Below are 13,942 nucleotides of genomic sequence, written 5' to 3' on the forward strand. Positions count from 1 at the left end.
TAGCAAGTATATTTTTAAAAATAAAAGCTGATTTTTATAATAAAATTTTTCTAACAAAATTATCCATATACATAATATATATTTTTAAATAATCTCCTTTTATAATTTAATTTACAAAAATAGTTTACTTCTAATTTTTATATAAAATCCAATGATTTTAATCCTGCTAATAAAATATAATTTAATAATATCAATTACTACATAGTAGTTTACACATCAAGTCTTTACTATTCAGAGCATCTAGATATCTTTTATCTAAAAGACATCAGGGCATGCTGTCTGAATACCGATTGCTGGTAACCACAGTAATAGCTTTAGCAGCAACACACCAATCGTTCTGTCTTGAGTAGGGACCGTTCTAATATAGTTACCGATTTGATTAATTTTAAACTTGGGTATGTAAATAATATAAAACAATTAATAAAGGTATTAGTATTATGAAAGGTTCTGTTCTAATTAACTAAATAATATTTTTGAATATCGATCAAATAAAATAGAATTGTTTGAAAAATATATAGTTTGAATAATAAAATTTGTCAAATAGAGAACAAGTTATTCTTTTATTTTAAATATTTTTTACATTATACAACAAACTATGACAAACAGAAAGTAGTTCTATTTAATAATAAAGAAAAATTTTTGTCTTTGGCTTTGTCTAAAACAATGGCAGATGTTTTTAATTGTAAAAAAGATACAAATCAGATGATATCTTTGTCCTTTCTCTGAATTTTTTCGCCTTTTTAACATCATGATGGATTTTGGAACTCTGGGGGCTCTAAACGTAATTTGATTCGAGGGTTCCTACAATACCGAAGGTCTAGGTCTCACTTCGCCGAATGGAAAATTACGACAATCTCGTAACTCGTGCAATAATACTCAGAAATCTTGTACGTCACTTTTTTATTTTTTACGATGTGATATCTTTGCTGAAATTGCGTTTCGGACAAACGATCGACTTTATAAATACGATTCAAAACAAAAGCGCACGATAATTCGTGCGCAGGCGCAAAAATTTAGAGCCGACGACACGAAGAGCACTGTGTGGTATGTGGTGGTGGCCTTAGTTTCTCTGTAGTGGCCGGTTCGAGAAGAGCTGCCACGAGGCGAAGACCATCCCGCCTTCCCACACGCGTCTGCGACTCCCAAATTAATCAGCTGATCGCTAATTCGACTCGCCATGTCGTATTGCACGCGAGTTCTTCGCGCACAGGTAAAAAGGGAAAAAGGAAACGGAGCCGAAAAATCTCTGTCGCATGTGACATAAGGGCGCTCCGTGTCTCTTTCCTCCCTCTCCCTCGGGTGGAGGTCAACCAATTGACCTCTATTACTCGACGGAGCTCCCTTTACATTATAATCGCAATTTTCCTCAAAACTGTGCCGTGAGTGGGTAACATTTTCACTACTTGAGATGTTTACTACGCGTCCCACTGCTCCGATTTTCTGGAGCGAAGTGAGGGATCGATCGTGAAAGGGGAAGGGGAAGGGGAAGGGCACAACGTGGACGTGTCAGTGTTAAAAGAATGAATGTACGCAAGTATATAGAACGTACGTTGAGCCACATGAATTTCGGGGAAAAAAAAATGGACAATATACGCAGGATGTAACGCATAAGAGCGTTACGTAATGCCAAACTGCATGTATATATCGCGGTCATTTTTCGGGGGCGTTAGGTTAAAATCTGCTCATCATGGCGCAGGTGTTCGACGAGTGCGCGGAATTTAAGCTTGAATTTAAACGTGGGACATTGGGGGGGGGGGGAAATAATATGGATAATATAGAGAATTATTAAAAGAACGCACATTTCGTTGTGCATTCGCACGGATTGTTCTTGTTTGTAATTCTTATCGCCGACGCATTGAGCGTTATCGGCGTAAATAGATTTTATCTGAACGCATTTGTGACAACGTGTATATCCACGGATAAATACTGCAAGTGTGATGAGCGTGTCACGTATCTTAGACCTAATTACGTAATTGAGATCGCACACAGAAATAAACGCGTATTGCGCAGCATATATTGCAAATTGGCTGACACCAGCCAATGTCATTGTTTCTGGTCTACGCACACACGTCTTTTGGACAATTAGAAGATCAACAGAGTGATTTAATTACCTTGCAGAGACTGTCCGCTTTAGCGGCGGATGTACAGCAACGATGCTTCAGCGCGAGTCCGTTGAGCTTCGCCGCGGCGAAGGTGGCGATGTCCAAATTCGATTCGACCAGCTACCTGCCCTACGACAAGCTGGACGAAAATCTTAAAGTAGTTAAGAAGAGGTAAGAACAAAGCTCTCGTTTGCATTATTTATGACAAAGTAATTCGAGATGGTCCCAAAGTAGTTAAATATATTCATGAATGAGAGAATTATTATTTATATTTCAAAAGGCCTCCTGTTTTTCCTTCACGCTACGTCAAGTAATTATAAACTGGTCAAAGTTTCTTGCAAATGTGAATATTATAGCCTTGATTTATTTATTCAAGAGAATTTCTGATGCTCCAATTCGATGCAAGCTATCTAGAAATAATAATCCATCTTCTAAAATGACTTTTCAGATTGAATCGGCCGCTAACTCTGTCCGAGAAAGTTCTATATTCCCATCTCGATGAACCTGACAAGCAAGATATCGTTCGCGGCACCAGCTACCTGCGATTGCGGCCGGATCGTGTCGCCATGCAGGACGCGACTGCTCAAATGGCAATGTTGCAGTTCATCAGTTCTGGTAAACTAGTCTTAATCATCAAGTCGAGTCTTCTTGATTATATCGCGATGTCAAATAGAGAATTCTTTCTTTCAGGTCTACCGAAAGTCGCGGTACCTTCCACCATCCACTGCGATCACTTGATCGAGGCGCAGACCGGCGGTACGGAGGATCTGAAACGCGCCAAGGACATCAACAAGGAAGTCTACAACTTCCTGAAGACCGCGGGCGCTAAATACGGCGTTGGCTTCTGGAACCCCGGTTCCGGCATCATCCATCAGATTATCCTCGAGAATTACGCCTTCCCCGGTCTACTGATGATCGGTACCGACTCGCACACCCCGAACGGAGGCGGTCTAGGTTGTCTGTGCATCGGTGTCGGCGGTGCCGACGCCGTTGACGTCATGGCGAACATCCCGTGGGAGCTCAAGTGCCCTAAGGTCATTGGCGTGAAGCTCACGGGCGAACTAAAGGGTTGGACCAGTCCCAAGGACATCATCCTGAAGGTGGCCGGTATCCTCACTGTCAAGGGCGGTACCGGCGCCATCGTCGAGTACTTCGGACCGGGCGTCGACAGCATCAGCTGCACCGGAATGGCTACCATTTGCAACATGGGTGCTGAGATTGGCGCGACCACCTCGATCTTCCCGTACAACTACAGAATGCAGGATTATCTGAAGGCGACCGGGCGCTCGGAGGTCGCTGGAGCCGCCGATCAACATAAGGAGAGTCTGCTGACGGCCGACTCTAATGCCAAGTATGATCAGATCATCGAGTTGGATCTGTCGACTCTGGAGCCGCACGTGAACGGACCTTTCACGCCGGACTTGGCACATCCGATCTCTAAATTGGGTAATTAAACTACACGGGCGAAGTTTTATTTATTTTATTTCTATCTCTACGAAGATATCTATTTTTGCGATTGTTACAGGCGAAGCCGCTAAGAAGAACGACTGGCCAAACGAGATCAAGGTCGGCCTGATCGGTTCTTGTACCAATAGCTCCTACGAGGACATGGGTCGATGCGCAAATATCGCCAAGCAAGCTCTGAAACACGGCTTGAAAGCGAAATCCGCGTTTAACGTCACGCCTGGATCTGAACAAATTCGCGCGACAATCGAACGCGATGGAATCGTAAGTTCTAATTATATTTCTTTTAATGAATATTTTTACAAGAAATATTACATTTGTATTCAATGTAAGTGTTCCTTCTAAATGTAGAATGTATCATTTACATCGATATTTTTCTTACAATTACATACAATATTACCTTAAAACTTCTTAAATTGTTTTTTACAAAAAATTATTCGTAATTATCCATCAATAAAACACATTTATTTTATAAAAAGTTGAAAATATAATAAAAAGAAAAGCGCGAAAGAGACTATCCATTAACGAAATAAATTTATTCAATAAAAATGTCGAATTGTTTACATTATATAACTTGTTTATACGATGACACTTTAATTTATTCTAGGCACAAACACTTCGTGAATTCGGCGGTACAGTGTTAGCCAACGCCTGCGGTCCTTGCATCGGTCAATGGGATCGCCAAGACATCAAGAAGGGAGACAAGAACACGATCGTCACGTCGTACAATCGTAACTTCACGGGTCGGAACGATGCCAATCCAGCGACACACGCGTTCGTCACAAGTCCCGAGCTCGTTACTGCTCTTTCCATCGCTGGTAAACTTGACTTCAATCCGCTGAAAGACAAATTAAAGGGCAAAGATGGAAAGGAGTTCCTCCTGGACAATCCGTACGGTTAGTCGATAATATTTTTCACATGATTGTGCAGCAAAAAGTACTAAGATTTACGATACACGTATACAAACGTATATGTTACTAACAATAAGTGTATTTATATGTTTATATAGGTGACGAGTTACCTAATCGCGGTTTCGATCCCGGTATGGACACTTACGACTCACCACCATCAGACGGTAGCAAAGTTAGGGTCGACGTGGATTCCAAGAGTCAAAGATTACAGTTACTGGAGCCCTTCGACAAGTGGGACGGCAAGGATCTGGAGGACCTAACGATCTTGATTAAAGTCAAAGGCAAGTGTACCACGGACCACATCTCCGCGGCTGGCCCGTGGCTCAAGTATCGTGGACATCTCGACAATATTTCCAACAATATGTTCATTGGGTAAGCATCGCTACCTGAAATAATGACTAAAACAGCCAAACATTATTAAGAAACATTACTGAAAGATTAGAGAAAAAATTAAATTTAAAACATGTATATTGAAATTAAATTTTTTAATATATGTAAATGAATTTTTCAAAATTCATATCCATAGTAATAATGTGATAATGTCTCAATGATAATAAATCAACCGCATTTGTCATAATATTTTTTTAGCGCCGTCAATTCTGAAAATAGCGAGATGAACAAGATCAGGAATCAACTGACGAATGAATGGGGTGCTGTCCCTGACGTTGCACGTGATTACAAAAAGAAGGGCGTAAAATGGGTTGCGGTGGGTGATGAAAATTACGGCGAAGGTTCCTCCAGGGAGCACGCTGCCTTGGAACCGCGTCATCTTGGCGGCCGCGCTATCATCGTTAAGAGTTTCGCTCGTATACACGAAACGAATTTGAAGAAGCAAGGTCTCTTGCCCTTGACATTCGCCGATCCTGCTGATTACGATAAAATTCAGCCTAACGACAAGATCAGCCTTCTCGGATTGAAGGATCTGGCACCTGGCAAGGTTTGTAAAGTATATTTTGCTTGTAGAGCGAAAATATGTTAAACAAATCCAAAAACTTAAGGAAATACGATACTGTGTATTATTGTACATTTTAATCTTCTTACTTTTAATATTTGGCGTATACAAATTTCGATTACTCAACACTATCTTTTTTTACGTTTGATATGACTCTTTCAGCCGGTTAAAGCGCAAATCAAACACAAGGACGGCAAAGTGGACACCATCAGTCTGAATCATACAATGAACGAGCAGCAGATCGGTTGGTTCAAAGCCGGTTCCGCGTTGAATCGCATGAAGGAAATATCGAGTGGCGGACGATAAGCTAAATTGCCGATTGGATATTCATTCGATCGGGGTCACCGATTGTCATATTGCGCGTAAACGCATTTGCGGAAATGGGAAAGAAGAACATGCCGAATGTGGGCGAAGCCGATCACGGTAGCGCAATCGTCATCGTGTCTTTGTCCTCTCGGATAATAAGTGATTGATACGATACGGTGTCTAGCCAGTAGTTCAAACAACGCAAACGTCTAAAATATATAAAAGTACTTAAGATGTACTTCTAAAAAACCTTGGATATACCTTCCTAGGTATATTTTAGATGTGTCGTGTCGTTAGACAAGCTTAGTTCATCGTTGCCTTTTCCCTCACTTTTGCTCGACAATACTAATCGCTCACATGACGCGAAGAAGACGTGCGCTCGTAAAGTTAAAAACTCTGACGGACAGAGCCTTATTCCGCACCAATGCGTAGTCACGGTCGCGTATCGGCCGACGCGCTCATTTCGGAAATCGTGAACAGCTCGAAGGCGTTGCTACACATGTACATACAACACCAGCGAGGAAGCGCCATCGTCATTTTCTAGTTGTTAACTCATTTTAGAAGAATGTACTGTTTCGACGAAAGCCAAATAAACTATTAGCGCAACGAGTGGCGCATCCTTAATTGACCTTAATTAGTTCCCTCGCTTCAAGTGTTCTCTTGGAGATAAGCTGAACTGTTTGAATAACTGATTTAAGACGTATTTTGGAAATAGTATCGTAAAAGAAGATTAGCTCTTGGAGTGATTCTTCTTTTAAACCGGTTTTTCTGATAAAGCACCGGCCATTCTTTTACAGACTTAACCAGTATTGCAGTACACTTCAGTATTCTTATCTAGGTTCTGTTTATATTTTACTTGATTCATGTTCTGTTCTGCGATCTGTCTATTTTCTTGTTCCACTTACTTGTTTACTGTGTTTCTGTTTTACGACTTATCCATCTTGTGCTCTGAACATCTTGTTTTTATCAGCTACATCACTGAAGCAGCTGTGCGGTGTCTTTCTTTTGCGTGTACGTTTCTTTCATTCAGCTTTTGTACAATTATTCATATTATAAGATAATCTTATATTATGTACGCACCAAAGTTATTATTATTATTATTATAATTAAAAATATCGGTTAAGCTAAAAATGATCGCTTTAATCTGGAATAAATACTGATTCTCCAAATATTTAAAGAAATTTACAGGAAAAAGAGAAAGCATCTTTTAAAAAATGTTTCGCACAGGTGTTAATTGTTTTATACGAGTTGTAACGTAATATTTTGAAGTATTGAGAAAGATAGAATGCAATTTTTTTTACGATTTTTTATTCAGGTAAGATTACATGTATTACAATGCGTTGGATCGAAGATTCTCGTTCACTGTGAGTTATTGACGAGAACTGAGCCTGAACTTACATAAGACGAATTTTCGTTTAATACGCAGAATGTTTCTTTCTTAAAATAATCATAACTAAATAATTTGATATGTCCTAATATCAAGAATAAAGAAATTAATTTCGCAGGACAAATTTAAAATTTCTAAAAAAAGGAATAGGAATTGGGATACCAATTAATGATTGAGAAAGACGAGATAGAAGTAAGTTCTAATTTCAGAAGTAAGCCGGACGATTTCGGAATGAAATTATAAGAAGCTATTTCTATTTTTAAGATTGCAAGACGGATAGCGCAATAAAAGATCTAATATTATTTAAAGATATAATACTATATAAGGCAATAATGCGCAGTAGGTCGCATAAAAGTTATTGGAAGTCGTAAATTTTTTAAAAAAGACAATTTACGATTGGCTATTTCGGATATTGCTCCAAACATAAGAAATTATTGGTTCCATGGAAGCACATCTATCTTATTAAACAAAATGAAAATTTGTTTGCATCAAATAATTCTTAATTAAGAAATCTTTGAATAGGCTTTACAGAATTGCAAAATTCTTTTACAAAATTAAAGTACGCACAAAAATGTAGTTCGCGACACACGATTTCATATCGGGAACGAAACAAAATTAAAAATTGTACTAATTTGGGCACATACATAGCTGTCATCTGACGACAATAACAATTTAAAAATACTGCAGTTTATATTAAAATAAAACAATGTCGGTAACTATAATACTGCCACTATAGGATCCCCTTAATATACAATTTATTTTAACTATAAATATAAAAACTATAATATGTGCCACGTATTTTTGAATGTAAAAATGTTATAAAATTTTATGTATACATAAACTAAACGACTAATTTTTAATTTGAAGTTGAAAGCTCTGACAATAAATATTCTCAGGTAATTGGTAGCGGGCTAATTAAGAGTTCGTTGTCAGCGCAGTAAGTAGTGCGCACATTGTTCTTCTTTGTTTGAAATGTATTGAACGTTTCGGTTCTAGTTTTGGACCATCTTTAACAACTATCAATGTGATCAAATTATATTTCAGAATTTCGGTGTAAACTCGAAATACGATCAAAATTACAATCCGAACGATTAAAATTTTAGATGAGGTATACATAGTAGTATAGTGGTCAAGTGTACCAATGGTATAATAATTTTTAAAATTATATATCCTTTACTTATAAAAATGTAAAGAAATTAATGGGTTCCGTCCGCACTACTATTATAAGGCATTATTTATTAGACAATTATCTCGAAGAAATTCGAGAATACTAGTAATCTACATTAAGTTTTATATGGTAGCGACACGTAACATAACGCACGCAACGATGTAATACCACAATACACATGCGTCATTTCCATGGTAACAACTTGCAGCTCGACCATAAACAGAGGGTTAAGTCTCAGCTGTTCCGCAAATCGCGATTTATTTGAGTATCGTCGGTCGTAGGCTCGAAATAGGGAACGAAGCTCATTTTTTGTTTTCGACGATAGTATGTCAGTGGAAGGACAATTTTTTCTCTCCGTTACCGGCTCCATCGAGCACGCAGAGTTCTACGATGTCAATAACGCTTATTGCAAATATAGCTTTCATTTCGGGCCAGAGTGGAGCGTCGTTGCGGTAAGCCCTCGGTCTAATAAAAAAAACTCGAAAGAAACAACGAAATTACATCATAATTGCCACAAAGGTATCGCTAGCACGTTCCAGCCCCATATATTGGATTACGTGATCAAAAAAGAAAGAACTTTATACAATCTCATCCTTTCATGCTCAAAATATAAAATATATTTCTGACCGATTACGGCGTTTTCTCCCTTTGATTGTATATCTTACACGGTCGTATAATCTCATACTTATTGTTTATATTTTTTAAATTGATAAAATCCTCAATTCATTTTATTTTAATAGAATTTATTTATTTCTGCTTTAGCTAGTGATGGGCATAAATTGATTATTCTATGACTTTTTTCTGAGTTTAAATGTAATTAATAAAAGACCAATAGATTATGCACAGAATATAATTTTATCCTACAATGTAATTATATTACATGCATTAGTGTGATTCATTAATGATAAATTGTTTTACATAACGTGCAGCTTTGGTAAATTTAATTAATTATAAATAATACGATTAAATAATACGATTAAATAATACGATTAAATAATACGATTAAATAATGCGATTAAATAATACGATTGACTTCCTATAATAATACGTCAAAGCATTGAAATATAGTACATATTGACATATTGGTAATTTAATTGTTATCTTTCTGAAAAAGAGGAAAAATAATTATTTTTTGTTACTTTCGTTAAATATACTTTTATCGAGTTTCCCTTTTTATTTCATAACAACAATTAATAATACAGGTACGAAAAATCAAGACCTTTTATTTTTTGTTTGGCTTTAATAAACAAACAAAGAATTCTCATTCTCCGTTGAATGACTAATGTTTCAATTTCTTCGTTTCTGATAACGTAATATAATAAAGTTCCCTTGGAACGCTTATTGTGAAAGTAACAGTATCAAAGAATATATTACGTCGTATTTCCTTTGTCACGGTAATTTTATTAGAAATTAAAATGTTTGAAAGTTAAACTGCTTTATAATTAATTAATTTTCTGCACTGTTATCCCACATCCTTTCTCTGCTCATTCCGTTACGCGAATAAGAAGCCTCTTTCCCCATGACACTCCAGTTTTGAAGGCAGATGATGAATTGAAATCCCGCTTGTTAAACTCTGAATTGAAAGTTGAATGTCCTTTCACAGGGAATCGAGGAGGGATTGACGCAGATGTGCAAGTGCAGTAACGATCCAAGAAATCTAGCAGTTTGGAATTTTCCCTTGGACATTACGTTCAAGAGTACAAATCCACACGGATGTGAGTTGCGCGTAGAAAATATTCTTGTAACGTGCGTCATAAAGGGAACGATGAAACAAGTGCAAAAAGTGCGAAAGCGTAAAAAGATTTTTAACGGTGCTTTTTGCTTCGTACTTTATTTAATCTACAAATAGTGTAAATTTTCGTCGTATAGGGCCGCAGCTTATCATGTCCATATACGGCTTGGATTTTTTCGGCCATGACGTCATCAGAGGATACGGAGTGTGTCATTTGCCTCTGACAGCTGGACGCCACGAGAAAAGGTATTATTCGCCCAACGCGATAAATGAGAGAAAACATACTGAATAAGAGAAATTGCTGTTTTAATTATTCACTTGTTATTCATAGAATAACAGACGGGATAACAACCGAAAATGTGATACTAAAAATATGGGTGCCACATCATAATATAAAGTCTTTTATATTCATAACTTTTTCTCGAAGACATTTGTTTTGCGGCCGAGACGAATCACTGTTGAGATAGGTCGCGTTCGGTTGTACTACATTATTCATTGATTTATAGAACAGCTCTATTTTTCGTTGTTGACCTTTTGTGAAATTCCTTCAAGCCCCGGCTATCGATCAGCGAGCGAAAATAAATTTCAAATTTTCGGTGGCCCGGAAACGTCACTTTTTTTTTCACATTTAAAGCATTTGCAAGTGGCATTATAAAATATCAAGTGATATTTTTGAAAAAAAACCCCGGGCTGTATGACAAAAAAAATATTTTCCTGTGTGGTACTTCAAAAATATCGTAATACCGTAATTCGGTATGTTTTCTCGATTGTGTTACATTTTACGATATTTTCCCGAGTTTCGAACTTACATCCGTCATGATTGAGATAAACACTCCCCATGCATTACATGCACAGCACGTAGCGCGCATTGGAGGAAAATATTTTGCATTCCATGTTGTTCAATATGTAACGCATTGTCGCGTGCCTTGGAAGGGGAATTCAGAATTTCTCGGAAAAAAACAACTTGTCCGACGATGCGACAATATAATATATAAACGTAATAAATATGTAACACAGGAAAGACACAAAGACAAAGACAAGAAAGGGAAGAAGAGAGAAGGATTCATTATATTTGTAAACAAAATGATAGATTTGCCTTAGATTCATGACTTAAAAACGAAACACTAGATTTCTGACTCTGAATAGAATTTTTCACAAGAAAGATAATTTATACATCCGCCATGAATTGTGATATTTTCTGATTTCAAAGTATATATGAAATAATGCTCGACTTCGCGAATGGAAAAATGTGGCGTTATAACAGTCGTGCTCCGACGTATTCAATAAAGGGACCGAAATCCGCGGGAATGTCGGATGATATGTGCGACGCGGAGAATCGGTAAATCTTTATTTCTTACTTCTGCGTCCAAAGGCGTCCAAAGGCGTCCAAAGACTCTCGTGGACAGATACTCGATCGTAATTCCGCATTTACGTCGGTGTGCCACTTGGCACCTACCATCCCCTTTGAAATGGAGCGCGCCACCCTTTGATTGTGCCGCTTTCAGCTTTTAGTCTCATATACTCACGAAATCTCAAAAATGTCGAAAGGGTGTCGATCTACGTGCCGGCGTCGTCGTCCATGCTGCAGAACTTCGTGGAGTGGTTAACCGGAAGAAGACCGGAATTAATTGATCCCACCATACTGGCATCCGGCGGCGGCAGAGAACGTAAGGAAATGCATCGAGAGACATTTCTCGTTAGTGTGCTATTGGCGTTAAATTAATTACATACGGGAGGCTGGAACTGTAATGGAATATTAATCAACGTTGCCGTATTCGCGTATAAAATTAAGTCGTTCGCTTGTCGTAGAACTGAGCAATCTCGATGCAGCGAGCGAAGATCGATAGTCAAATAGATAGATTTTTTAAAGAAACAATTTTTGTGAAAGAGTTATAATTTTTTAACGCGTTGACTGCCATATACACTGAGAAAAAATTGTTAATCCCAAAAAATATTTAGTCCGACACGTTCAACTAAACATTTTAGTTAGTTAACTAAACATTAGTTGTTTTAACAATTTATTCAGTTTCTTTAATCAAGAATTAATTGATTCAACTAATGTTTAGTTAACTAACTTATTTAATTATATTACACAATATTACACAATATTATTTATTATCATATGCTTACAATAATGAAAATTCTACTGTAAGGCAACTGGCGGGCAACGTGGAAATAATAAGATGGAAAAAAGAATTATACGTAAAGATCGATTAAATGATGAAAACTTTTCGGAATACGGCGGAAAAGGATCTCCCTCTCCACTTGGAGAAAGTTTGCGTGATGTTAACAGCTTTAATGATAACAATACTTTTGAAGTTCGCTAACTTTCGGAGCGCTGCTTTCACGCGCGAGAAGTTCCTTCGCTGCCGCTAATGCCTTACTCTCCAAGTCGTATTTATTTCGCAATATTACAGTTACACGTATGAGGGTCGAGGGAGCTGTTACCGTAACGTTCAACGTCGTTTTGAAGGATTTGTTCAAGCTGGGTTACGACAACGGCGAGAAATGGAAGAAATGATAACGCTACTGTAAACCTTTCTCTCTCACAGCCTGAAGAGGATTACCTCTCGCCGAGATGGATTATCTTATCAAAGAGCTACAATATATATATAATCCCCGCTTTTATAAATAATATTTTGATGAATAAACGAGGTGTGACTTATCCGCCATAATCCATCGTTTTCCATTTTCGCCAATGTCAACGGCGGGGAAATGTAGAAGTAAGAAAATTAGAAGCGTATTTTCACGTTAATGGGGATTCTGTGTAAAAAAAAGGGATGAGCGAACGAGCTAAATCCCTCGCGACGGGCTTATTAAGTTTCCCCGTAGCTTTAATAACAATCCGCGAGAGACGCGAGGGATGCTTCAGCCAGGGTGACGTGGGCGTTTGCGATAAGTGTAGCGAAGAACCGGATAGTCGGTTCAGAAAGCCCTTCCCTCCCCCCCCTTCGAAGGCGGATTAAAAATGTCATTTGCGCGAGACGGCCGTGCCGGAAAAGCCATCCGCCCGCTGCAAGCCTTCGATTTTCCGTGCGATTACAGCTGACCGAAGCAGCCGTTTTGCATATCGTCGCTGGAATATTGCGCTCGAGATTTTCATTGAGCGGCGCGGCGCAGCGTCGCGGGCGCGGCGAGGGGTGCGCTTTACGCTTCAGTCACTGAAGACGTAGTCCAGAGAAATTACACGTGACTGCATCCACTCATGTCAGCCATAAACGTAACATTGCGAATGGAATATGCATCGAAGGATATGCACTTAACATTTGGACTATGATAGATATATGTTCTTTGAAAATATATACGTCGTCCCCCAGCGGGAGATTCATCGTCAGAAAGTAATAAAGCTACGACGAGGACGGTTATATCTCTCCCGCAACATTTCAATTTTCGACGTGCATTAATAATAAATTCCCAGATTAAAAAGTGTCAGCCAGAGCGCACGGAGTGACGTAATCTCTGATGGGTTTCTCGACTCACCGCGCCCGCGCCCGCGCCGAGACGATAACGCAATTTTATTAATGATTCAATAACGCGCGCGACGTAAAATCGAGGGTCGAGGTGGGCCACTTTTAATCTAGATGACGTATCCGCGCGCGCGACACTACGTATACGATTATATATCCGCGCAAGCCGGTGAGTGCCCGAAGATGACGTCGTCCGGCGTTTTACGAGCGGCGCGGGCTAAAGGTAGCTAGATACAACTGCAAACTATACGAGCCGTCGTAAACTATACAAGTCGCGAAATAAGCGCGAGCGGCGTCGAGCGCCCGGCAATGAAAGGACGCCGCGCTACTCCATTATTGTTGTTTTCTCACGTGAACCGGGAACAAGATCGGTTTCCGGGCGACGATTAAATTATGCTAATACGTGGAGTACGGAGCGCCTGACTCGTGCTCATCTCGCGCATGCAGAAATTC

General features: G+C 38.7%; 2 protein-coding genes across 4 annotated transcripts; both read left to right on the forward strand.

Moving 5' to 3' along the window:
* Positions 1–1,049: 1,049 nt before the first annotated feature.
* LOC139822577 (aconitate hydratase, mitochondrial) lies at positions 1,050–6,359 on the forward strand. The gene is made up of 9 exons (XM_071794422.1): positions 1,050–1,210; positions 2,119–2,273; positions 2,551–2,717; positions 2,793–3,548; positions 3,628–3,830; positions 4,174–4,462; positions 4,576–4,849; positions 5,066–5,414; positions 5,592–6,359. Exons 1-9 carry the CDS (start codon positions 1,178–1,180, stop codon positions 5,733–5,735), a joined length of 2,370 nt encoding a protein of 789 aa, XP_071650523.1. The 5' UTR covers positions 1,050–1,177; the 3' UTR covers positions 5,736–6,359.
* Positions 6,360–8,431: 2,072 nt separating this feature from the next.
* LOC139822579 (B9 domain-containing protein 1) lies at positions 8,432–12,697 on the forward strand. 3 transcript variants are annotated; one of them, XR_011734553.1, is made up of 6 exons: positions 8,432–8,742; positions 9,894–10,005; positions 10,160–10,268; positions 11,233–11,361; positions 11,528–11,689; positions 12,440–12,469. XR_011734553.1 is itself a non-coding variant. In XM_071794425.1 (5 exons), exons 1-5 carry the CDS (start codon positions 8,617–8,619, stop codon positions 11,532–11,534), a joined length of 483 nt encoding a protein of 160 aa, XP_071650526.1. In that variant the 5' UTR covers positions 8,432–8,616; the 3' UTR covers positions 11,535–12,697. The 3 variants fall into 3 exon arrangements, 2 of the variants coding, with proteins under 2 accessions (XP_071650526.1, XP_071650525.1); XM_071794425.1 differs by having other exon boundaries at positions 11,528–12,697; XM_071794424.1 differs by lacking the exon at positions 11,233–11,361 and having other exon boundaries at positions 8,470–8,742; positions 11,571–11,689; positions 12,440–12,697.
* Positions 12,698–13,942: the final 1,245 nt, after the last annotated feature.

The sequence above is a fragment of the Temnothorax longispinosus genome, chromosome 11 (assembly GCF_030848805.1).
Source record: "Temnothorax longispinosus isolate EJ_2023e chromosome 11, Tlon_JGU_v1, whole genome shotgun sequence".
NCBI classification, from domain to species: Eukaryota; Metazoa; Arthropoda; class Insecta; order Hymenoptera; family Formicidae; genus Temnothorax; species Temnothorax longispinosus.